The sequence below is a fragment of the Mus pahari genome, chromosome 3, assembly GCF_900095145.1.
Source record: "Mus pahari chromosome 3, PAHARI_EIJ_v1.1, whole genome shotgun sequence".
Classification (NCBI taxonomy): Eukaryota; Metazoa; Chordata; class Mammalia; order Rodentia; family Muridae; genus Mus; species Mus pahari.
Window position 1 is genome coordinate 96,479,255 of NC_034592.1, and position 24,359 is coordinate 96,503,613.

General features: G+C 39.8%; 1 protein-coding gene across 1 annotated transcript in view; it reads right to left on the reverse strand.

Annotated features, from left to right (window-relative positions):
- Positions 1–24,359, reverse strand: part of Ryr3 (ryanodine receptor 3) — a 525,260-nt gene that overhangs the window by 259,202 nt on the left and 241,699 nt on the right. Inside the window, 3 exon segments of the mRNA XM_029536054.1 lie at positions 3,550–3,671; positions 8,888–9,061; positions 22,482–22,638. Coding sequence (XP_029391914.1) covers positions 3,550–3,671; positions 8,888–9,061; positions 22,482–22,638 — 453 coding nt within the window.

The following is a 24,359-nucleotide window of genomic DNA, read 5'->3' on the forward strand; positions in this document are numbered from 1 at the left end:
AGAGAGAGAGAGAGAGAGAGAGGAAATGAAAGCATATAACTGAAAACTTCTACACACACAAGCATCACCTATAAAATGATAAAAATGAAAATAATTCATGGTTTAAATGATAAATATAAAATGTGTATCCATTTCTTTATATATAAGCCTACATATTCATACATGCACACTTTATACATACATACAAATATAAGAATGCAGATAGTGTTCAGTAAAAAGATAACATGAATGAACCACAAAAATATAATACTGAGTGAAAAGGGTAGGTTCAAAGGATAATCTATCTTATTTAATCAATTTAATGTTTTTTAGTTCAGACAAAGACAGGGCTATGAGTGGCAACTAAACTGAACTTCAGGAGCATAAGAGATTGTAGGGAAATGGAAATATTCTAAAATTTAATCATGGTGATCACTACTCACAGCTCTGTAAATCTATTAAATCTCACTGAATTATATACTTATGAGAGTGAATTTTATGATAAAGTGTACCCCATTAAAGCTGCTTAAAAATAATTTTCTCATTGTCATGCTTGGAACCCTCATTAACTATGTAATAGTTTTATTGAAATATTAATTTATAGCTCATACAAACACACATTGAAAGGATATAATTCAGTGGCTTGATATTTAGTGTCTTCATAGTTATACAAAACTAAACAGTTCCTTACTCTTTAGCTCTCTTCCCTACCTCCAATGGGTCATTCTGTAGCTCTCATTAACCATTTCCTCTCCTGTGTCTACAGACTTGCCCATTCAGGTAATGTAATGAGACCACACAGTAGGTAGTGCTCTTTCCTGTCTGAGTTCCTTCACTTAACATACTTTTGATCATGCCTCTGTGAATAAAAGGCAAAAGCAACTTTGTTGGGTTTGGACACACTATGCTGTGGTATGTGCTGGTACCTTATTCTATTTTATAGGAATGGTACATCTTATTTATTTGTGTGTAAACTGATGAACATTTGGGTTGTTTCTACATTGGAGCTATTATGAACAGCATGTATTAAGTATTATGGACATTTTTGTTGGATCACATGTTTTTATTTTTCTTGTGTGTTTATCTAGGAGTTCAATTGATGGGTCCTGTAGCAACTCTTTTATATTTAACCTACAAAGATACTTCAAGACTATCTTCCAAAGTCACTGTTATATTGTAAATTCTAACTGGAAGTAAAGATTCTGGTTTCTTCACACTTTATCCCACTTTTCTTAATTAACATGTATCTTCGTGGATATAGGCGCACGTTTTACTGGATTCTTTGTTGTCATTTTCCTGACAGTGATTCAAACTGAACATCTTCTAGTGCATTCATTGGTCATTAGTGTACATTCTTCTATGAAGTTTCTATCCAGAACCTTTGGCTATTTCAATCAGTTGCTTTACTTTCTCTATCACTGAAAGTTACTGTTCTTTCTCCTAGATACAACCCCCTTCTCAACCATATGATTTATCAACATTTTCTTCCTTTATGTGAATCATCTCCACTTACTACATTGCATCCTTTGCAGTGACATCACTTACAAATCTCAACGAAGTCAATTTTATTTATTATTTCTTTGGTGCTTTTGTCTTGGTATCATAATTAAGAAACCATGTCCTAATACAAAGTATCCAAATTTATGCCTATGACTTATAAATGTCTTATAGTTTTATTTCTCATACTTAGGTCTTTGATTCATTCATTCAGAGTTAATCTTTTGCATATGAGGTTAAAGCTGCTGACTTTCAAGAAAATTGAATGCCAAACCTTGGGAGATCTGGAGGACCCCTAAGAAAACCACGCACTTCAAGGGTGAGTGATTGGATGCCAGTCAAGACCACATGTGTTTGCATGCAACTTTCTCTCTGATTAAGTCCTAACCAATGGAATGAATGCAAAATGAAGGAATAGAAAGTGATTAACCCGCTATCAGTTTAAACATGAAATTCCATTCACTCGCCATTTTTCCCTTGCAGAGCACACCTTAGGCACATTGACATTAATAAGCTATTTTTGACCATGTGGATGAAGAAAATTTGCTGAGATGATTCACAATTGTGACTGAATGTTAGAATCATCAGAGGGGCTTCAATGAAGTACTGACATTTGGCTGTTTGGTGCTATTGTTGAGATAGCAGTTCATATGTAGCCCAGGCTGGCCTGGAATTCAAAATCCTCCCACTTTCCCTAGTACATGGATTATAGCCTGGACCCTATTAACTACTGGATCTTGGATCTTCAGACTATTGAGGAAATTAGATTGAGACACAGCCTGGAAATCATAGTATTAAATGCTGCCCCAAATTATTCTTATACTTAGCTAAGTTTAAGAGCTCTATTCCAGAAGAATGACTTCTTAAACTTTAGAACATGTACACAGACATCACCTAGGAGAGTGGTCTTCAACCTTCCTAGTGCTGCGACCCTTTAGTACAGTTTCTCATGTTGTGCTGACCCCAACCACAAAACCATTGCTACTTCATATCTGTATTTTTGCTACTGTTATGAATTGTTATGTAAATATCTGATATATAAGATGTCTGATATGTGACCTCAAATTGGGTCACTGACCTAGGCAAATATAACTTGATAGATCTGACTCAAAGTTGACAATGTATATGTTCAACAAATTTGTTTGTGGAGTTGCTGAGTCCAGAAACATTTTTCAGGAACTTATAGGAAGGTCTAATGCAGCAAGAGGGAGGGAACCTCCATCTCAGTCCCTTAAGCTAACTGGCTACTCTTTACAATTATCAGGATAAGTAACAATTTATTCTACTCTATAGCCACGCCTAGTACTCTCTTTAGTTTGCAGAGTTTTAACTGCAAGAAAAGTAAAGGTGATGATGTTAAATGCTCTCATTTTATGCCAACACAGCTTGTACCCTCTTGGCTTTAAAGAGATTTTCCTACAAGGGAAGAATGGCTTGGATCACTGTATTGATTACAGCAAGATCAGTTCCTCACAGTAATTGATTAAAAGAGTCCCAGATTCCATTTTGGCAACATGTTGAGGCCAAATGGTTTACCATCCAAGCGGGCACTTCAGCTAGTTTTTGAGCTACAGCCCCAGCCCCAGTGGGCTAATTCAAGGCTTCCACAACAAATAAAAAAATTCCAAGTGATACAGAAACCCTTTCTAAATACTTTGGAGGGTGTCGGTCAGTTTCTCTCTATTGCTTTGTCCCTCGGTATTTCCTGAGCACAAAGAGATTGAAAAAAAAACAAAAACAAAAACACTGATTTTTTTTTTATACCTTGGTTTTTGTTTTGCAAAGACCTTAGATATTCTTTGCACTAATTAGTCATCAATTATTCATTAATCTAAGCAACCAGTATGGCCTTAGCCATGTTAGGTAATGAATAAAACTGGTAGATTACTGGCAGGTAACCTTCTGTCCTAATCTCTCTCCCTCTCTCCCTCCCTCCCCCCCCTCTTTCTCTCTCTCTCTCTCTCTCTGACTGAAAAAAATTTAATGGTGATTACTATCTTCCTCCAAATATTCCTGGTATTAAAAGCAGATGGGTGGATGGGTTTGGAAGAGAAAAGGGATGGGGCAAAGTACCTGACAAACTGACTGAATAAGGCGGTTGTGTTCCGGATGATACGAGCAGCCTGGGACTCTTCCTGCTGGCACCTCTGCAGTGTTAATCCGTCATCCATGTGGCCTTCCTGATGGAGTATGACCTACCCACAGGGCACAGGAACAAGTCCAGGTTACATACACATTACTCCATAGTTGGGCCACCCACAGTCTCTGTAGTGTTTTCTTATTATTCTTTTCCCTAGCCAAGCTCCCTTGAGTCCATTTTGAAAGCGGGACATTAACAAAGTTATTTTGCCCATATGTCCCATTACTGACATGTGAATTATTCCCACAACCTGGTAGTTTGATGAGAATGAAATTTTATGTGCCACCATGGTATGAGCTACAATAAATTTCCTAGGCCTGGATGGCCAACTGAAGGGGGAAAACATACTTTTATAATAGATTTTTTTTTTCTCTTTAAAATGAATACAGAGGCTTACCCTTGGAAATGGAGAAAGTCCCTGTGTTAAGGATCTTCCCCATATGTAAATTGGGCAAGAACAATTCAAAGCAAAACTCTCTCCTGGGATCAGGCTTGGGTTTCTCTCCTGAAGTACAGCTATGTGAGTGAGCCAATAGACCAGGGAAAGTGGATTAAGGTGGGAGTATGTTTCCTATGGAGGTGACTTCAGAGCATGGGCTATCACTATCAGGTGACTTTTCTTTCAGTCCCGTTTTGCTACTTGCCAGAGTGACTTTTGAGTGAGTTATTTAACTCTCTGCTCCTAGTTCACTGTTTGCAAATGTGTGTTTATCTTGGGGGGCTGTTTGGGGATTTAGGTGATTTACATATAAATTAAAATGACTCCTAGGAAATAAAAGGTGGTCAAGAACTGTTTATTATATGGGCAATAATTACTGATCTTTGGCCAGTTGTGTAGAAGCTATGCGAACTTACTACCACTAAGGACATCATGATACATCTGATGGAAAGCTAGCAGCTTTTATTTATTTATTTATTTATTTATTTATTTATTTATTTATTCTTCATTTTATTTTATTTTTAATTTAATTTCATTTGTTTTTTTTTTTCCAATTTTTTATTAGGTATTTACTTCAGTTACATTTCAAATGCTATCCTGAAAGTCCCCTATACCCCGCCCCCCACCCCGCTCCCCTACCCACCCACTCCCACTTCTTGGCCCTGGTGTTCCCCTGTACTGGGGCATATAAAGTTTGCAAGTCCAAGGGGCCTCTCTTCCCAATGATGGTCGATTAGGCCATCTTCTGCTACATATGCAGCTAGAGACACGAGCTCTGGGGGTACTGGTTAGTTCATATTGTTGTTCCACCAAAAAGGTTGCAGCCCCCTATAGCTCCTTGGGTACTTTCTATAGCTCCTCCATTGGGGGCCCTGTGTTCCATCCAATAGCTGATTGTGAGCATCCACTTCTATGTTTGCCAGGCACTGACATAGCCTCACAAGAGACAGCTATATCAGGGTCCTTTCAGCAAAATCTTGCTGGCATATTCAATAGTGTCTGCATTTGGTGGCTGATTATGGGATGAACCCCCGGGTGGGGCAGTTTCTGGATGGTCCATCCTTTCATCTCAGCTCCAAACTTTGTCTCTGTTAACTCCTTCCATAGGTGTTTTGCTCCCAATTCTAAGAAGGGGCGAAGTGTCCATACTTTAGTCTTTTTTCTTGAGTTTCATGTGTTTTCCAAATTGTATCTTGGGTATTCTAAGTTTCTGGGCTAATATCCACTTATCAGTGAGTGAATATCATGTGAGTTCTTTTGTGATTGGGTTACCTCACTCAGGATGATACCCTCCAGATCCATCCATTTGCCTAGGAATTTCATAAATTCATTGTTTTTAATAGCTTAGTAGTACTCCATTGTGTAAATGTACCACATTTTCTGGATCCATCCCTCTGTTGGACATCTGGGTTCTTTCCAGCTTCTGGCTATTATAAATAAGGCTGCTATGAACATAGTGGAGCATGTGTTCTCCAGCAGGTTTTAGAGCTTGCTAGTTTTTCCTCTTAACTCGGTCAAGTATGCTCAGATGGTAAGTGGGATAGTTTGAACCTGGTACAAGTTAAGGTCAAATCCTGATCTAAATTCCTGAACATGGCAACAGCTTGTGGAAATGAGGAGAGACAGTGTAGAGTTTTATAGTTCAGTCTGCATGTCAGGATTTTTAGTTTAAAATTAAAGTATAGTTTCCTTTTCATGTGAAAATCTCTTTCTTATATTTTTCCTCTTTTGGCTATAGCCTAATATAATGAATTCACATAAGAAGTAGGATATAGACTTGCAAACGTTTGTGTTCTCCTTAAAAAGAAACTTTACATCCTATGTGCATAATGATTAAGCATAACACGGGATGCCTAACCACTGGACTCCCCAGTTTTTAGGCAGCATTACTCGTTCAGACCTTCCTGGAAGCTGGTTAACAATATGCAATTTTGCAATACTCTCCTACTATGTATGCTTTGTGTTGCTCCCAGTTTTCTGGTCCTGAATGATCAGTATTCTTAGAGTTTCTTCAGATAACATGAAAACTGGACAGACAAACAAGAAAGTATTGAGGACTGATGGATATCTCCAGGCCCAGGTCCTTAACTATGATTCTCATAGAGGTACCTGCAATGCAAAAGGTGACCAAGAGTTCATTCCTTTAATCTATCTATCTATCTATCTATCTATCTATCTATCTATCTATCTATCTATCTATCTATCTATCTAAAAGAAATATTGAATATATATTTTAAAGAGTTTATTTATTTATTTTAAGAAAAATTGAATATATATTTTAAAGAGTGGTTACTGAACATATATTAACTGTTGTGATTCATGCTGGATATGGAGTATACAGTGAAAAAAAACCACAGTGCTCTTAGTCTATTGGAAAGGTCTTTCTCTTTTATAGAAATCCCAATGTCTCTAAAATTTTAATACCATACACTTTTAATTGACACTTTATTGATGCACTTTTACTAGCAAAATTGTATGGAAGGATGTTTCCATATATATTTTATGATTATTTACATATGTTAAAATATCCTTTTATTATTTTGTTTATTCATTTTACATCTTGCCCACTACCCCCTTCCACTCCACTTCTTCTCTGAGAGGGCGAGGGTCCCTCTGGTCTCTCCCACACTGGCACATCAAGTCTCTGTAAGGCTAGGCACTTCCTCTCCCACTGATGCCAGACAAGGCCGCCCAGCTAGATGAACATATCCAACAGATGAGCAACAGCTTCTGGGATAGCTCCTGTTCTAGTTGTTTGGCACTCACATGAAAACCAAACTGCACATCTGCTACATATGTGTGGGGAGGCCTAGATCCAGCCTGTGTATGTTCTGTGCTTGGTGGCTCAGTCCCTGAGAGCTGCAAGAGGACCATTCCTTTTAACATGAGCTACTGTTGGTCAATTTCTTCATGTGGTTGTCCTTCTTAGGTTTTATTAACTTCATACAGATCTGGATGGGAAAACCTGTTCTTATGAAATATCGCATGCTTTGCCTGTCAATGGCTAAGTATTAGTATACTAGTATTAGAAGATGTCTCTCCCAAAGTCACATATATGTTCTAGCAGTCAGATGAGTCTTTGGGCAGGAAAAGACACACTAGATCAACAATGTAGTCCAACATTCCATGTAGACAGAATCCCTTCCATCTAGAAGTGCCGCCTCAAACTCAGAAATTCTATTCTAGTATTATCATGGCTGTGGTAAGTGCACAAACCCATACAGCCTGCCAAGCACCACAGTACTCTACAGAGGACTGGGATAGGCTGGCAGAGGATGGGGTGGGCAGATATGTGCAGTTTTCTCTTATTCTCAGAGTGAAGCTCTCTGTCTTAGACTGTGGCCTCATGAGGACTCAACTGAAAGTCTACTATATTCTCAGGGCCATACCAGTATGGGAGACAGCGACTGCCAAGACTTTCTCCTGTGGACTGTCCTACTGTCTGTATCTTTGACTTACTCTTTTCCATCACAGCTATTTTCTGTCTTGCCCACCTAGCCCACACATGAACAGCTCAGGTCCTGTTAGAAACTGCATGTAGAATTTCAGGCTGTCTCTATAGCTGACTCTACTTGGGAATCTTGGTGGTAGAAACACCATAAATACTGGCTGACCCTGTGTCTGTACTCTATCTCTCCACCATAGTGGAGCTGACCTAAGTCCTTTTTCTCTAGTCTACAGAGCAGCAACTATATGTAGGAAACAACACAAGGATCTAAGTGCGTTTACTTTCAGGTCCACACATTCTGCTTTGACCAGCAGAGCTCACATTCAAAGGATCTTGCTTGATAAAGCCTTCCTATTACCACATAGTATGATACCAATATCCTGTAATAACTAGCATCCAGAGACACTGTCATTATTGCTTTAGGTCAATATGGCAGGACTATTGTTAACAGTACTCCCTATAACAGTATACTAGGACTCTTTGACTATCCAAACCTGCATTTTGAAAGGATTTTCCGGGCTGGTGAGATGGCTCAGCGGGTAAGAGCCCCCGACTGCTCTTCCAAAGGTGCAGAGTTCAAATCCCAGCAACCACATGGTGGCTCACAACCATCCTTATCAAGATCTGACGCCCTCTTCTGGAGTGTCTGAAGACAACCACACTGTACTTACATATAATAAATAAATAAATCTTTAAAAAAAAAAAAAAAAAAAAAAAGAAAGGATTTTCCAAGAAAATCATACTTTTGGCATCTACCCTCTGGTTCCTATAAAGAAGAATCACTATTATGGCAATTGACTTTGTAATGGAAAGATGCTACAAGTTTCCAAGCTAGCTTCCTGCTATGGCATGCTATGATGAACTATTCGAGTCTGGATACATGTCTGTGGATAGAGCATCAACTCCCATCTCTCTGCACATCAGTGTCGGTAGCCTCATTGTTATGCAAACTGTATTTTCTCCATAGAGATTCTAGTCAGTCTCTATCTTATGAAAATAGCATAATAACTCCATTATCCACTTAAATGAAGCGAGCAATGATGTGGATAATCCCAAAATAGTGGAACTATTAAGAGTCATTGAGACTGAGTTTCAGAGTGAATCCAACAAGCTCCAGCTCTTTCATGCAGAATTGTCATGTAAAGAATAGGTTAAAAAAAATTGAAAATGGGGTTACAGTGATCAAATTAGCCTAATTAACTACAGAAACAATGTATAATCTGTCACAGAGCCACTCTTTAGAGTAGTAAAGGGTAAAACATAATCATGCCCACCTGGTCCTCAGAGTCACTCCTGTCTAACTGTTTCCCACTCTGTGTAAAAAAAATAAAAAAGAAAAAGAAAGAAAAAGAAAGTAAACCCCGTATAACCATTAGACCTTTACCTTTCTTCTCAGAGGTCCCAGGCGGGAAGTTTTGGCATCTTGTGCTTTGTAGGTGACCCAAAGGCCACTGGCTACATGCTGAACAAAGCAGACAGAATCCCCATACTTGATTTCTGGAACTCCCATGCCTTCAATATCTCTCTTGTGACTGGAATCTAATTTCTCCTTGATTTCCTATTCCACACAAAAATAGAGAAAAAAATAAACAAACAAATGTAGGTATGTCTGACTACAGAGCTACTCAATATAGAAAAGAAATCACTTGTGCAGAATCTGTAAGACAAAAAGCTATTATCCGAATAATCATGTCTCCAAGCTAGGATTTCAGAAAATCTCTGACTTCCCTTATCTGTTGTTAATTGTAAAACCAATGCATTGAGGCTTTGGCCACTCAGGAATCTGTAAAATGATTGGAAAATGAAGCAGTTGGTAGGTTCCTCATTCCATTCTGATTTTATATGCTTCTCTATTATATGTCTACTTCCCTCACCCTAACATAGATGATGTTAATGCGTGACTTTTAAGTGGTCAGTTAACTCATTTTCAGTAATTGATATCTTCCATAATTTAAATGCTTATTTTCCACAAATGCCACAATTTAGGAGCTTAAAACACCATCTGTTAACATAAATTTCATAACAGCCAGGAAATGGAAACAATCTAAATGTCTGTAGACCAATGAGTGAATAATAAAAAAGTGGTAGTTTCACACAGTGGAGTACTATTAAGCTGTTAAAAATAAAATTACGAAATTCACAGGTCAATGGGTGGAGCGGGATACAATCATTCCGAGTGAGATCACCTAGATCCATAAAGACAAATCTCTGGTGTGGATGTTAGTTTTGAATCTTCTGAAATGTTTATTTCATTTTGAATACATATAGAGGTCAAAATGTTAGTGAGGGGCATGGGGGAGAGTTTAAAGGGAGCAGAGATAGAATTCAGTGGTATTAAGAGTTAAAGGAAAATAGTGGAGGAAAGGTTAAGTTGGAGTTAAGGATGGGAGGGCAGTAGAGAATATGAGGAGGGAGAAATAGGACTAAAGACCTTTTGAAAGAGTCATATGGAAATCTGCTATTATGTAAGCAATTCATACATACATATACCCACATGCACATGCATATACACACCACATACACACACACACACAGATGGGGAGGGAGGAAGAGAGAGAGAGAGAGAGAGAGAGAGAGAGAGAGAGAGAGAGAGAATGAGAATATGAATATGAGAATATATAAGTAGGGTGACAATGTCCTTACTAGATATCAGCTAACAAATAAAAAAAAGCCCAGTGACAGGAACGAGTTCCTCCTTTTACAGTTGTTGGCCAGTGAGGGTCCATAGACCCCAACTGAAAATCTTAAAGCTGTGAAACTGTGAGCCCAAATCATCCTTTCCTTCCTCTACCCTTCTCAGATCTGTGCTCAAAGTGAAGGGAAGCTGACATGGGACCACCTTCGCTGTGGTCACAGTTGGATTCATTCTTCAGTGTCCTCTGTTTTCCTGCCTGTTCTCTGTTATACAAACAGATTATATGACCTAGGTAGACATCCTGTGACAACCTGCTGTGCCTGTCACATGAAATAGATGCACAGTCCCTTTGTTCCTTTCCTCATCAGTTGGGGTCTCTCTGGTTTTACTCTATGTGGTTTTACTCTATTTCCACTTCTTTTCATTGCCTTGCATGGAATTGCTCAGTTGTAAATGCTGTTAACTAGGTAGCACTTTGATTTTTTTTTTTTCAGAATGAAAACATGTGGCATGCTATTCCCTGTGATTACAACAGTCCTCTTCTTCATAATGACAGGCCTCGTGTGTAGTGAGTCCTTCCCATGCTCGGCACTGGCTTTAAGTGTTTTACAGGTTCGGCAGTCACTCTTATAACAAAACTCCAGATGAAGCTACAAATATTGTCCTAGTTCTACAGATGAAAAAAATGAAAGAAATAATTTGCTCAAGGTCACCCAAGGAGTAATGTCAAAATGCAACTGAGACACCAGGAACTGGAAGGACCTAGGGAAGGGGAAATCTTCATCAGAATAGATTGTATGGAAAGATATTTTTCCAATAAAATGTAATGAAATAGAAACTCTACCTCTATGTAAATAAACAAATACAAATTGAAAATGAGGACAGGAAGTTAGGAAAGAGATGTGAGGGGCGAGGTCAGGAATGAAGTAGGAGATGGGGAGGGGGGACATGGGGAGGAAGGAGGTGGGGAGGGGGACATGGGGGTAGGATATGGTCAGCATATATTGTATATGTTTGAACATTTCAGAGAAAAATCTTTAAAACTAAAACTATGCATCTCCTGCATCTGTGTTTCTCCCATCAGTCTAAATGGGACTTAGCCTTCAGTTCCTCCTTCAGTTGCCAGTTCCCCTGTGGGAATAGCTAGTGTTGCCACTGCATCTCAGCATTGCCTCATCCCTCTATGAAGCACGTAGCATCTCATAACACGTCTATGAAAGGAATCAGGGCAATTGATTGTGGATTCTTAATAGAGAGCTCAGCACCCAGGTGACTTTTGGACCATAGTATGAGGTACATATAAGGCTGCATGACTTCTCCATTCACATGTGTGTAAAGCAGCATGGTTTCTCCATTCACATGTATGTAAGGCTGCATGACTTCTCCGTTCACATGTGTGTAAAGCAGCATGGTTTCTCCATTCACATGTATGTAAGGCTGCGTGATTTCTTCTTTCCTTCATATGTATTTATTTTCCACTTCAGCTCTTACCTCTTTTCCTTCAGTCTTTTATAAAATGAAAATCGGCTACTTTATGCACACAAAATATATTAATTTGAGTAGTATTAATATTTCATAAGAAAATTCTTTATTTTAAATGTGTGCTGAGACATTGCCTAGATGGTAAAAAAATACTTTATCTCTCAAAATGAACATATTAAAAAGAAATAAACTTCTGATTTTGTAACACACAGATAGGAAAACAGATTTTGATCTATCAGGACTTTCTATATAGGCAAGAATGCATTCATTCTATGAAACAATGCACATTTGATTTCATCATAGAAATATCCATAGTCCTATAAATGTTCCAGCCAGTAACAGGACATACAACATAATATGTCAACATTTTTATTTGTTGCCTATTCTCTAACTATAGTCAATACACGAAAACAGAAACAATACAAAACAGCTGTTAAATATGGAAATCACACTGATTTCTAAAACCTCCTGGTAAAAATAATACATATTATCAACTAGCAATTTATTTTCTCATTTTTTCATTTAATTAAATATGGCTTTTCCAAAATAAAATAGAAGGATCTATTTCCTCCAGACCCTGAAACAAACAAGCCACCATTCTCTGTGGAGTGTCTATGGCCTTGCTTTTACAAAACAGCCTCACCTTCCAAAGTTCTCTGTCATTGTGGTGGTGGTTGCTTCTCTTTTAGAAAATCTAGATATCAGACTATGTCAGCCAAAATGAAACCTACTCAACCCACCCAGCAGTTTACAGCACTGACAAATTATGGAGGAATGACACGGCTTCAGATGCAATCACCCTGTTGCTAGAAATGACAGGGCTACCCAAATTGCCTTCCTCCTGTTCCCAAGCTCTAAGAGAATACAATCCATTTCTTGTGTAACATAAGCCTTAACAAAATTGGTTTATGAGCAATGGCTTTTTTATTTTCAGTGTTGGGGGATCCAACCCAGGGCTCCCCACAGCTCTGGGAACTCATCTTGATATACCGAATGCTCCTTTTCTTTGGGATTTTATTGACATTATCACTAGAATCACCTGATCACTCTGCGGTTTTTCAATGGTAACATTTGTATCCTAACGTTTTCTTCTTATTTTTATATTTGACACCTTGGAAAGTTATCCAAGTAAGGAGAACCCTGGAGTTCTTACACATAACAAAAGGCTCCAAGGCATACTTGCTACACGCACACTGAACAATTTAGAACCAGGTCTCCTCTATAAGGACCTTAGGAGAAAAATCTCTATTTGCTTTATTATCCCAAAGTCAGCTACCGGGTAGCTAAGGACACCTCTACAGCTTAAAGCATGCAGAAATTACTCCAATTAGCAACTGTCTTTCTTTGCCCATGGGCACTCCAGTAAAAGTAACATGTTACCCTCCAAGTCTTCCCTCCCCTGCCACCCCCAGCTCAGGCCTCCTCATGGGTAGTGGTGCTTTGATGAGTGGCCTGACTTTCCAATGCTAGGATTAAAGAACTCTTTATTCCAGAACTTCCCTTGAGTCTTCCTTCTGATAACATGTGACCAACCAGCACAGAAAGAACACAGAATACCGAACACCCACACCCAGGGCCAGGAGACACCTCTGGCTTCTCTAATCTCATGGTCTCATACTCCCTTATTGGACCTGTCTTACTTAGGACCAGCTGACTCCTACAAACAGCAGAAGGCTGGCCTAGAGAAACTCCTTTCACATGCAAGCCAATAATCCAGAGGCCTGAAACCAATCCAACCCTTTATAGAGTCGACATACTCTAGGCTACCAGTCCCTTGTCCTAGCCACCAGGGCCAAATGCAATCCTGTTATGAGTCTTGTGTTTTAAAACCTGCTGAAGCTATTCACATTCACCCACTTGAAACCTGCTTATCCTTGTCACCCAATCCCTTTCTGTGGAGACCACAAAAGATTCTTTCTCCCATCTCCCCGTGCTGGCTAGTTTTATGTCTAACCAACACAAACTACAGTCATCTGGAAAGAGGGAACCTCAATTGAGAAAATGTCTCCACCAGATTGGCTTTGGGGGCATTTTTTTTTTTTTTTTAAATTAATGGTTGAAAAGGGAGAGCCCACCAAACTCTGAGTGCTAACAAAGGAAGGTGCTCCTGGTGTGGTAAGAGAGCAGGCTGAGCAAGCCATAAAGAGGAAGCCAGTAAGAAGCACTCCTCCACGTGCTCTGTTTCAACTATTGTCTCCAGGTTCCTTCCTCAAGTTCCCGCCCTGCCTTCCCTGGATGATGGGCCTGCAAGGTGAGGCAAACTCTTTTCTCCCTAAGTGCCTTTTTGTCATGGTGTTTCCCAAAGCCAACAGAAACCTTAACTAAGCCATCTCCTTTGCCCCAGTACAGGGGAATGCCAGGGTCAGGAAGTGGGAGTGGGTTGGTTGGGGAACAGGGCGGAATGGGGGTGGGTATAGGGAGCTAAATATCTAATAAAGAAAAAAGCCATCGCCTTTGCTCTGTTTTCTCACAGGCACTTTCTGACCTAGCCATATGTGGTTTGGCATATCCCCCAGTTTTCAGAACCAACAAAGTATAGTTTCAAAGCCAATCTCTTTCTTTACCATTTCTGCTTTAGAAAAATCTACATTTGAATGCATGGGAGAGACCTTTGTTAGCAAAGGAGCTACTTCCCTGGGAAACAAAGGCTTTCTCAAAGAGAACCGGAATTTGCTTTTGCATTCAGTGTGGTGTTCTGCTTGAAATGGATTGCAAACAATTTGTTTTATTGTTTGTCAGATATTGGATTTGCATATCTGTATATTGATATGATCTTTGCCTGTCATCGATGACTTTGAGAAGAAATAGGTTTCTTGTCCTGATGCATGTTGAAAGACAATAAACATTATTTTCTACATTGACAACTATGAAGGAAATGCTCAAGAGCACACCCCAACTGACACATTAGCATTTGGCTTAGATGATCAAGTTGCTATTCTTTAGAATAATATCTGCTCAGTGCCTATTACCACACAGGTATTTTGCTAAGTCCTCTACAATGACAATACCAACACTCAAAGTGCTGTGCTTACAAAGTGACATGAGTAATATATCTCTATAAATATTTTCTCTAACCCATCCAAAGGCTATACTGCTTTTACCAACTTGCTTTATTCAGGGTAAACTGAGGCCTGTATTAATTCAACAGCTTACTCAAAGCCACATAAGTTTGAAAGCAAAACAGAATCTAAACCAGGTATAATTCCCAATATCCATTTTAACAGGTTTATTTGAATGGCTTTTCTATTATTAGCATAGATAAGTAATTAATTGTATCAATGACTTAGCTATTCAAAAGCTGTTCAATATAAAGAAATGGTTGAAATACATACTCTTACTTTATGAGAAAAGCAGCTTTGAGTTTATACTAACTTTAGAAATTACACACAGAAATCAGTAACAAACAGGTGACATGGTATGCATTCAAAGGACAACTGGAACTTGGGCTGGTCTTTGTCACTTTTCTTATAAAGCCACCAATATCCACAATATCCATCCTGGTGACATTTTTCAATCTCAACCAATTTCAAACACCTCATTACAAAACAGTCCACTGAAGCTGTTTATTTTTATATTTAAAGTTGTCTTTTCATTTTTATTTTATGTATATGAGCATTTTGTCTGTACTTATCTAGGTATACTGTGAACTTTCAGAAGGACATCAGATCCTCCCCAGAACTGGAGTTAAAGATGGTCATGAGCCACCTTGAGGGTGTTGGGAACGGAACCTGACTCTTCTGTAGGAGCAGTACGGGCCCTTCACTGTTGAGCTATCTCTCCAAGTTTTTATCCTCTTAATTCTTCAATATAGGGATATAATTCTAATATAAGAACCCTCTAGAGACCATACTCATGCCATAGCAGCAGGGCTCTGGAAAGGGATGGCATTCTGGTAAGATGAAAAAATGAGGCAAGGAGAGAAGTTGATAAAAAGTAATGACTAAAGATACCACCCTGTAGGTTCACGCTTTTTAAAAATCCAAATGTTAACAGGCTTCCTGCAGGAAAAGATGCCTTTAGACCAATAGTGTTATCTCTTAGGAGTTAAACAGAAGCTTTCAGGATTATAAGTCCCACAGTAAAAGTCAATCATCATCATCATCATCATCATCATCATCATCATCATCATCTGCAAAAGTAATTAATTCAGTTCTGTTTAGTGCAGCATTCCTAGCATCTCCTGGCATCTGTGTTATGGAGAGCTGATACTACAGCAAATGCAAAGCCTGCATCTTAGTGTAATCATTTCGGTATTAATGAGAAAGGTGGATAGAAAGGTAGTATGACTGAGAATGACTAGAGATGGGTTGGCTGTAAGTTATGGCAATAATATGTAGGAAGATGTCTGAAAGAGTGATTGTGTTATAACACAAACTATGTGTGTCCATGAACGTTGTAAAAAATATCCTTTGAACATACATTGTAAGCATCTAAAATATTTCACATAAAGAGAGAGGACAATGGAAGCCATTAACAGGTGTTGAGGGAAACCTGTAGGGAAGTCATGGTTAGCCCACTTCTGTCTGTGTACTTGTCTCTCCAGAAACTATGAGGAATCAGCTTTGGGTTCACTATACCAGTACTCTCATGAACACCTCATCTAGAATTGGAGGTCTTAATATTGCCTTATAAACAATTATAGCCTGTAGGATGCTACAAAGAACTTGGGGGGCAGTGGGGCTGGTGACAAAGCCTCTGTTGGGTGGGAAGACAAAGCTGTTGTTCTGCTGGTCACAGCATGTTAGGGAGCGGGCCCATCTGCCTCAGCAGGGAAGCACACTTCCTGAGAAGAAGCCCATATTTCTATTTTCATCTTTGGAACACCACCCTCAGGTCAGCAACTCAACTTGCACTTCATGGATTAAAACATATAGCTTCAGAGGTCACCTTCCTGGTCTCCTTTAATTCTCAAAATAATCCTTCAAACTGTACTTCTTTATCCCTATTTTTATGAAAAGATATATCAAGGTTGAACAGCTAATGGCTGCATCAAGGTTCAAATCCAGATTTCTCCTACTTCACAGCCAGTGGTTTTCCTTGACTGCCTCTATTTGGTTCACTTTGAACAACAAAGGCTTGGGAAAACATCCATTAGAGAAGTCTAAATCCTTTGTAGTTTTCAGATTTAAAGTGACTGGGCAGTATGAGGTGGTGCCTCTAGATATTTAGATCACTTGTTTTCTCCTTTCTCCTTCCTTTGCTCTACCACCTGTGTCCAACTTTCTGACGCGGTGACAGAGCATTGTCATCTACAAAGGCTACCCTTGAGAACCATTCGATTCAATCATGAAATAAAAACAAAGACCCAAACCCTTGTGATGTTTTAAGTTAAGTTCACTTTTTGTGTGTGTTGAGCCACAATCCTAGCTATTCGCTGCCACATGAGCTATGGATTGAAAGTGCCTACATCCTTCTCCTTTCCATCTGATGACTTCATGAAGAGACAGTCAGAGGAAACAGGGTCACTGATAAACCCCAACTTCAGCACCACTATGTCCATCGACCTATGTCCTAGGAGCTTAGCTGCCCCTTTGTTTGGAGGTGCTTGCAGGGTGATGAGTTAAAGAGCACATGAAAAGCAGGAGGAGCTGTTGAGGTTTGGTCTGCTGGTATGTATCCTAACGTTAAATACTGGCCCCAAGGTCTGCTTACCTCCAAGGATGAGGAAATCCTTATGTGCACCAAGAGATGCTATGGAACCTTGCACCCCAAGTTATCCCTTATTGATCAATAAAGATGCCTACTGCCTGTAGCTGGACAAAAAGAGGTAGGTGGGGCTTTAGTTCTCAGGCTTAGGGTCTGAAGCAGAGACCACTAGGAACGAGAAAGAAAGAAGAGTGAAGAGAGAGGAGGATGGGGTGAGGGATCATAAAACCATGGCCATGACGGCTGGCTAGTTGGAGTAAGAGCGGCCCAAATAGAACACAGGATTATTTACAGGGAAGTAGACAAAATAGCCACAGAGGGTTGATATCTGCCCAGCTCTAATACTATCTTTGATTTATTACAAATATAAAGGTTTTGTGCCTTTTATCTGGAAACTAAATGATCAAAGGCAGGGTAGAAACCCCCAATTAATATTTATATTTATCACAACATGGAGCAAGAATGCAATAGTTAATGCATAACAGTTATTTGATAGTTGTTTCCTAAATTGCTATTGAGCAAAAATTTCCTCCAAGTGGAACAGTGATAGTTCTCTGCCCCTATACAAATAGGCAAAATGTGAGAGTCTATCTCCATCATTTCAAGACTGGTTCTTAAAAGAATGTATAGAGAGGCCATAGAATACATGGCTACACATAATAAAGCCTGCATTAATATTATTAATTCAACCTTGCCAGAAAGGAATGCAGTGCTGTAAACTGACATTGAAGCATGACATCTAAATAGCATTTGCCATGCCAGAGTAAATATTAAATCACATTATCTGACAATCCTTAGGGAATGGCCTTGCAATGTCAAGCCCGAGGAAAATGATGGGAAATCAAATTCATAGAAATTGGACTTAGATGTTCAAAATAAAATGAATCTCCCTCACTGAGTGCGTGCAGGGACGAGATGATAGCAAAATGATTACACAAGGAAGACAGACACTGCTCCAAAGATGATGGAGGTTAGACTGAAATGGGTTTCATTGTGGACTCTTAAGAGCACATTTATATAGTCCTTGGCCATTTCCAACTGTATTTTTCACACAGTATCCACTGAGATGTTGGAATACAGAAACATCACAGTAGGGGCTATGCATGCTCTCCATCAATGGGACTGCCAACTGGAAGTCTGCATGAACTGCATGAACAACCTTTTTTTCTCATAAGCTGCACCTGATACTTTTCTAGAAGTATAAGAATGACCTCACTTGTGGTGATGTGTAGAGACCAAAGAATGATGCTGAAAAAGTTTGGCCATGAGAAAAACATGTTCAAACACTGATAAACATACAGTATGTTGGATCTAATAGGAATTATAGGAAAGTGGTAGGAAACACAACTGAGGGGTAGCCAGAGGTCAGATCTAAAGGAGTCTTCATGACAGACATCAAATAAGGTCCGAATGGATTATGAACTATTTTCCAGGCCTCACTAAGAACAGGGGGTAGTCAAGATCAGAATCAGGCAATGGAAAAGCAGTGTGATATGATGTCATCTATCCCACTCTCAGAGTAATGTTGGAGTGCTACACTTTTGAGGCAACAACATATACAAGAACATCTACTTTGATGTGAATAATCTTGTTGAAGGGGTGGTGTGGGTGCCAATGTCAAGATCATATTCTGTTCTTTATTCTACCTGTTTCATATAGCTTACTCAAAGACCTCAGGTAGGCTCACCAGAGTTAGACTTAGGCCTCTAATTACATTTGGTGGTTGGGTGTCGTCATCTTTCAACAAGACTCAGTCACATCCTAGTTTCTTGTTTGTTTGTTTTCTTGTTTAGACAGGGTCTCTATATAGCCCTGGCTGTTCTGGAACTTATTATGTAAAGAAGGCTGGTCTCTTACTCCCATGTGCTGGGCTTAAAGGCGTGCATCAACATGTCTAGCCCCAGCTGTTTTTCATTTTCTATGTGTTACTATGGACTGAACCCAGGGCCTTACACATGGTAGGCATGTGTGCGACTACTGAACTTAGTTCACAGTCCTTTTAAAAAAATCTTTTATTACACAGTCATGTTAAGTTCATTAGGCTAGTCTTCAGCTTACTCTGCAGCCAAGGTGGGCCTTTAATGTATTACCCTCCTGCCCCGACCTTCTGAGAAATGAGGATTATACTCCTTTGTCATCAGGCCAGGTTCACACTCTAATCCCCAAAACATATACAACTCCCAGGAGCACCTAGCTGCCTCCCGTGCTGGCAGGCAGCTTGGGAAGGGTGCTATGTACTGGTACCATGTTCCATGGCTCCTTCCTGGAGTCATAGCTATTGCAGATGAATGCAACTTTATTCCAAATGAGAGGATGAGAAGTTTATAGTTACAAGTCAAAGAGGCCCAGACCAATATCCTTTAACAGCATGTGTCTGAAAACCAAAGATGACTACTCCCAGGAACCTCTTTTTTGATTACCAGACTGTCCAATTACAGAAAAGGCTAGGTGAGCACTCCAACTTCTCCCTAACTCCTGTCTCACAGAATACAACTCTTGCTCTCTACCTTTTCCTGACATGTCCCAAACTCCTCTGGAAACATCTAGATCCTGAGATGTTGTCTGCTCTCTTTACTAACTTACATAACAGGAAAGAACTAATGAATCCACGCCCATGTACTGTAAAGAGATAGAGACATTCAATTCCCTGTGTCTTTTGTCCAATGAGGAGAAGCTCACCAAAGCGTAAGGTGGGAAGATATAGCAACTAGCTCCCCAGTTGGGGGCCATGTGGAGGTCCTGAAAAGCCAGGGTACCTCCAGGGCTCTTCTCCCACAGCTATTTCTATGGGATATGGCAGAGCTGAGTGCTCTCCACATGATCTTCCATATATGTGTGTGTGTATGTGTGTGTGTGAGTGTGTGTGTGTGTGTGTATGTATGTATATTCACAGTCTAAAATTCCAAATGTTCCTCCCACACTACATCTCAAAGGGAGCCCCAATTTCCTGTGGGAACACATCCATATGTGTCCTGCTATGGAGCTGAAGTAATTTCAATTTTGGTTCTTTTATAATGGAAATGAAGGTAACTGGGCCGAGTACAGATGAATTCAGAGTTATTTAAAACCTATAATACAGGGACTTGAGAGAAAATGTGTGCATGCTGCCAATTGCACAGGGCAGCATTTATGTTTGGTTCTGTTAAGCTGCTGGGTTCTGCAGAACCACAGTGGTTTTTTATACTCCAGGTGCTAGCCTCCTTGTACATGGAGAGAGAGAGGGACTTGGGGAGATAAATGATGGGCTTTGAGAAGATGAAATGTATTCAGAGGCCAGAAGTGGTACAAGTGAGAGGCATGTTATAAGGGTTCAATGGTGCTCTGGGTCTCTCTAACTTACCCTCAGAAACTATAGCACACTGTGGACCCTTGCTAAGCTAAGAAAGAAGAAATTCAATGGAAAGGTTCCTTGGGAGCAGGATCCTACCAGCTACATGGGAGGCTGGCTGTTCCTTTATGTAAATGGAACAGCAAGGACTTTGTAGGATGGGGGGAAAGGAGGCAGAAAGCTCGGACAGGAAAGAACCAAGCTGGCATTCTCAGAAAGGGATTTAATAGGTCATCAGCCACCAAGCATCCTTTCTCAATCACTACCTTCTTTCCCCTCCCCATCTGCAGAGTCTCATTCAACACCCATATCTTAGGGGAGAAAGGGATTCTGCCAAGTACCACTCTTACGTTTTCTGTTTATTTAATCTATTATTTTGGCAAGTTGGAGTACCATAAACCACTTACTGGTAGCCAGACTAATAGACATAAACGTAAAATCCTCAAGCAAGGAATCCTAAGTAAAAAGGACTGATGGCAAAAGGAAAGACATATGCTTAGAAAGACAGGATGAAGCCACAGGACCAGTGTACCACCACAGAGGATGAATCCAGGTAACTGGTGTGCCTCCACAGGGGAGACCAATCTGAAGTGTGTTTTGTAAGAGATGGGTATGAAACTCATGATTTTTTTAAGATTTATGTTATTTATGTGCATGTGTGCACATCTGTGTGTGGGTATGGGACATTTTAGTGCAAGTGCCTATGGAGGTGAAATTGTGTGTCCTGGGTACCAATCTCATGTCCCTGCAAGAGCAGTATGTGCTTCTAACTCTGGGGCTATCTCTCCAACCTCTAAGCTTGGCTATTTTTGATGATTTAAATACAGGTGAGAGAAAAGGCTTAATTTTTGTGTGAAAAATAAAACCTTTATGCCAAAGTGTTTCTCTGTCTTAAAGAGCAGGTCACAGAACCATGAAGTGGTGGAGGAATGACAGATATCCCATGGAAAAGTCAGCTGTCAACCGCACACCCCTCTGCACAAACAGAGCCATCAGTAACTCTTCACTGAAATTATGTGGAGAACAGAAATCAAAACCTACTTCTGGCAAAATGCAAAGAAGAATGAAACTAGAGATGGAGTTCCCAAAGGAGAGAGTGGGCCGTCTTCTCAGAGGACCAGACGTCCTGATAGTTATGCATACATCTGTGCTGAGCCCTTGTTATGCTTGGATGATCTTTTCAGATCATAAATGGCGGTGCATCCAACTGTCCATCAGAAGTTAACTCAGCATGCAATCCCGACTCTAGCCGTACCCAGCTTTCAGCAAGGCAGAACCCAAGCCTAGATATTTGAAAAGGTAGTTATTCGTATGCATATCAAGTGGCAAGTTTTCCCACTTGGAGTTAACATAACTACCTGAGGAGCCACTCATGGTGAAGATTTGAGTGGACAGGTCAAAGCTAAGAAATGGGAAAAAGATGGGGAAGTACTTGTAACTGTGTACTACACAGTTACTTGAAGGTAATAATATATTCAGAATTGTATCAGAAGAGTCTTTAATGAAATAACTTCCTTACTTTAAACAAATATTGTCTGAACCTGATGCCTTCATTATTTTATAGGAAAATAAAGCACCCAAAGTAGAAGTTGTTAAAAAACTACATAGACTATACCAATCAACTGTAGTTTCCTTTAGCTTGTCAGCAGCGTTGTCTACTCTGATGATTCTCTTCTCTAAGAGTTACCAGTCTCATCTTAGAGACACGATCCTTCCTCCTGGATGATGCTCTTTCAGGAGGCCTTTCTCAAAAGAGAGAAGATCACGACTGTCAGAGGCCAGGCCGGTATTTCACTGTTTCGGTCTCCTTTCCTCTCAGTCAGAGAGCTACCAGGAGGACTCCAGTGGCTCACCCTTCTAGGGCCGAGTTCATCCATAGTGTCTTACCTTTGATGCTCGGAAGGAGAAGGCTGTGGATTTGGTGTCGGATTTCCCACGGTCTTGTAGAAGAAGGCCTTGGTCTTCTGTCAAGGCCAAGTAGTGGCCTGTGGTAAGATGCCGGAGTCGGAAAGCCTGACCCCACCTGATGTTACTGCCACTCCAGCTGCCCAAAGCACATGAGAAAATGCATAGATAGAAGTCAGTTCTGTTCACCATTTACACTGTTCTTCCTTAAGCCCCAACTTTATCTACTTTCTTGGGGTTATCATTAAGGGTCAATGAATCCATTTCCTGTCTGTCTACAGTTCAGAACACTGCTTTCCTTTGGCTCGTCTTACAGGCTAGGACCATGGTCCCGAGGGCAGGGCAATGTCATACTATGACTACAAGTCCCAAGTTTTAACCCATCATTCAGTCTATTCATATTTGGGAAAGCAATCCTTCCATTTTGCTATTGGAAGTCAAGCATTTCCCCATCAGGAAGAGTACTATCCTTCTGAGAAATGAGAAAACAAACAAAACATCCTATGGCCGTTGTCGGTTATGACTGCTCGGGAGAAGCAAGGAGTACGGGATGCCATAGGGAAGCAGATATACTGCTCCATTCAAAGGAGGTGAGCCCTGTAGGAACCAATGAGGATTGCAGGATTCAGCTAAGGAATCCCAGGTGGAATGCCCATCTTTACACGGCCCGTGTCCAAAAGATTAGCAATCAAAAGAAGTTATGGTAAATATTAGGAGAGAAATTATTCATGGGATCACTGGTAACTCAATAGATGACATATATGTGTCAAACTTTACAATCATTTTTCACCTTCTTGAGTTTTAGAAACACCTGAGGATCAAAATCATGATAATAAACTCTTTATGCTTAGGTTTCTGATGTAAAGCACTAACAACTACAACTAAGGATATATATACATATATGTATATATGTGTATATATATATACATGTATATATGTATGTATGTGTGTATATATATATGTATATATATAAACATTTGAAAGATTATTTAAGCAAGAAGTCTTGAGCTAGTCAATAAGTGAGTATCCCATTTTTTTAAAAAAACCAATATCTATATATCTATATATTTGTTGTTCAATACAAAAGTGATATACTCCAAATCAACATCTTCAAAAGTTTCTCAATAAACTATTTAAATGAGCAAAAAAGGAGAGGAAGAGGGGGCACAGGAGCAGCTCAATTATATTCTTTTTATCTCTAGTGGACCGTTTTGAGAGAGAATTCCTCCTGAATACTTTTTAAAAGAAACACTGGCCTGGATGGTAGGGAGGAAATGGAAAAGAAGCAGGTTGCAATACTTTCTCCTTTCCTCTCATCCCAGCTGTTTAGCTCTAACCTAACTCACCCGTCTTCTCAGCAAATAAAAGGATCCACTCTTAACCAGATGGGTCTTCAGTATTTGGAGTTTAAAGGATGAGTTACTCAAGCTTTAAAAGCTGTTACTCAAGCTCATGGTTGAAAAAAATCAGCCTTTGTTCCTTCCACCTACATACATTACTGTTTGAGACATTCTGACAAATGTTGTTTTCTTCACAGTTATGTGAGGTTTGAATCTTATTTTACTAGCTGCCACCATGACTACCTGTCTATCTTTGTTGTTTAACATTAGCTCTTACTGGAGCCAAGACATCTACTGAAGGCTTCCAGAGGATTTGTTTACTAAAATAATGGTAGTGGCAGCAAGAGGAGATGGGAAACTCTTCAGGTTTTCAGTGGTAATTGCAAAGCTAGCCTCTGATTACCCAGGCTCTATAAGAGTAGGGGGCAACTAACTTTAGACTCAAAAGAAGAGCCTAGAAAAATTGGGTGTAAGAAAGTGTGTGTGTGTGTGTGTGTGTGTGTGTGTGTGTGTGTGTGTG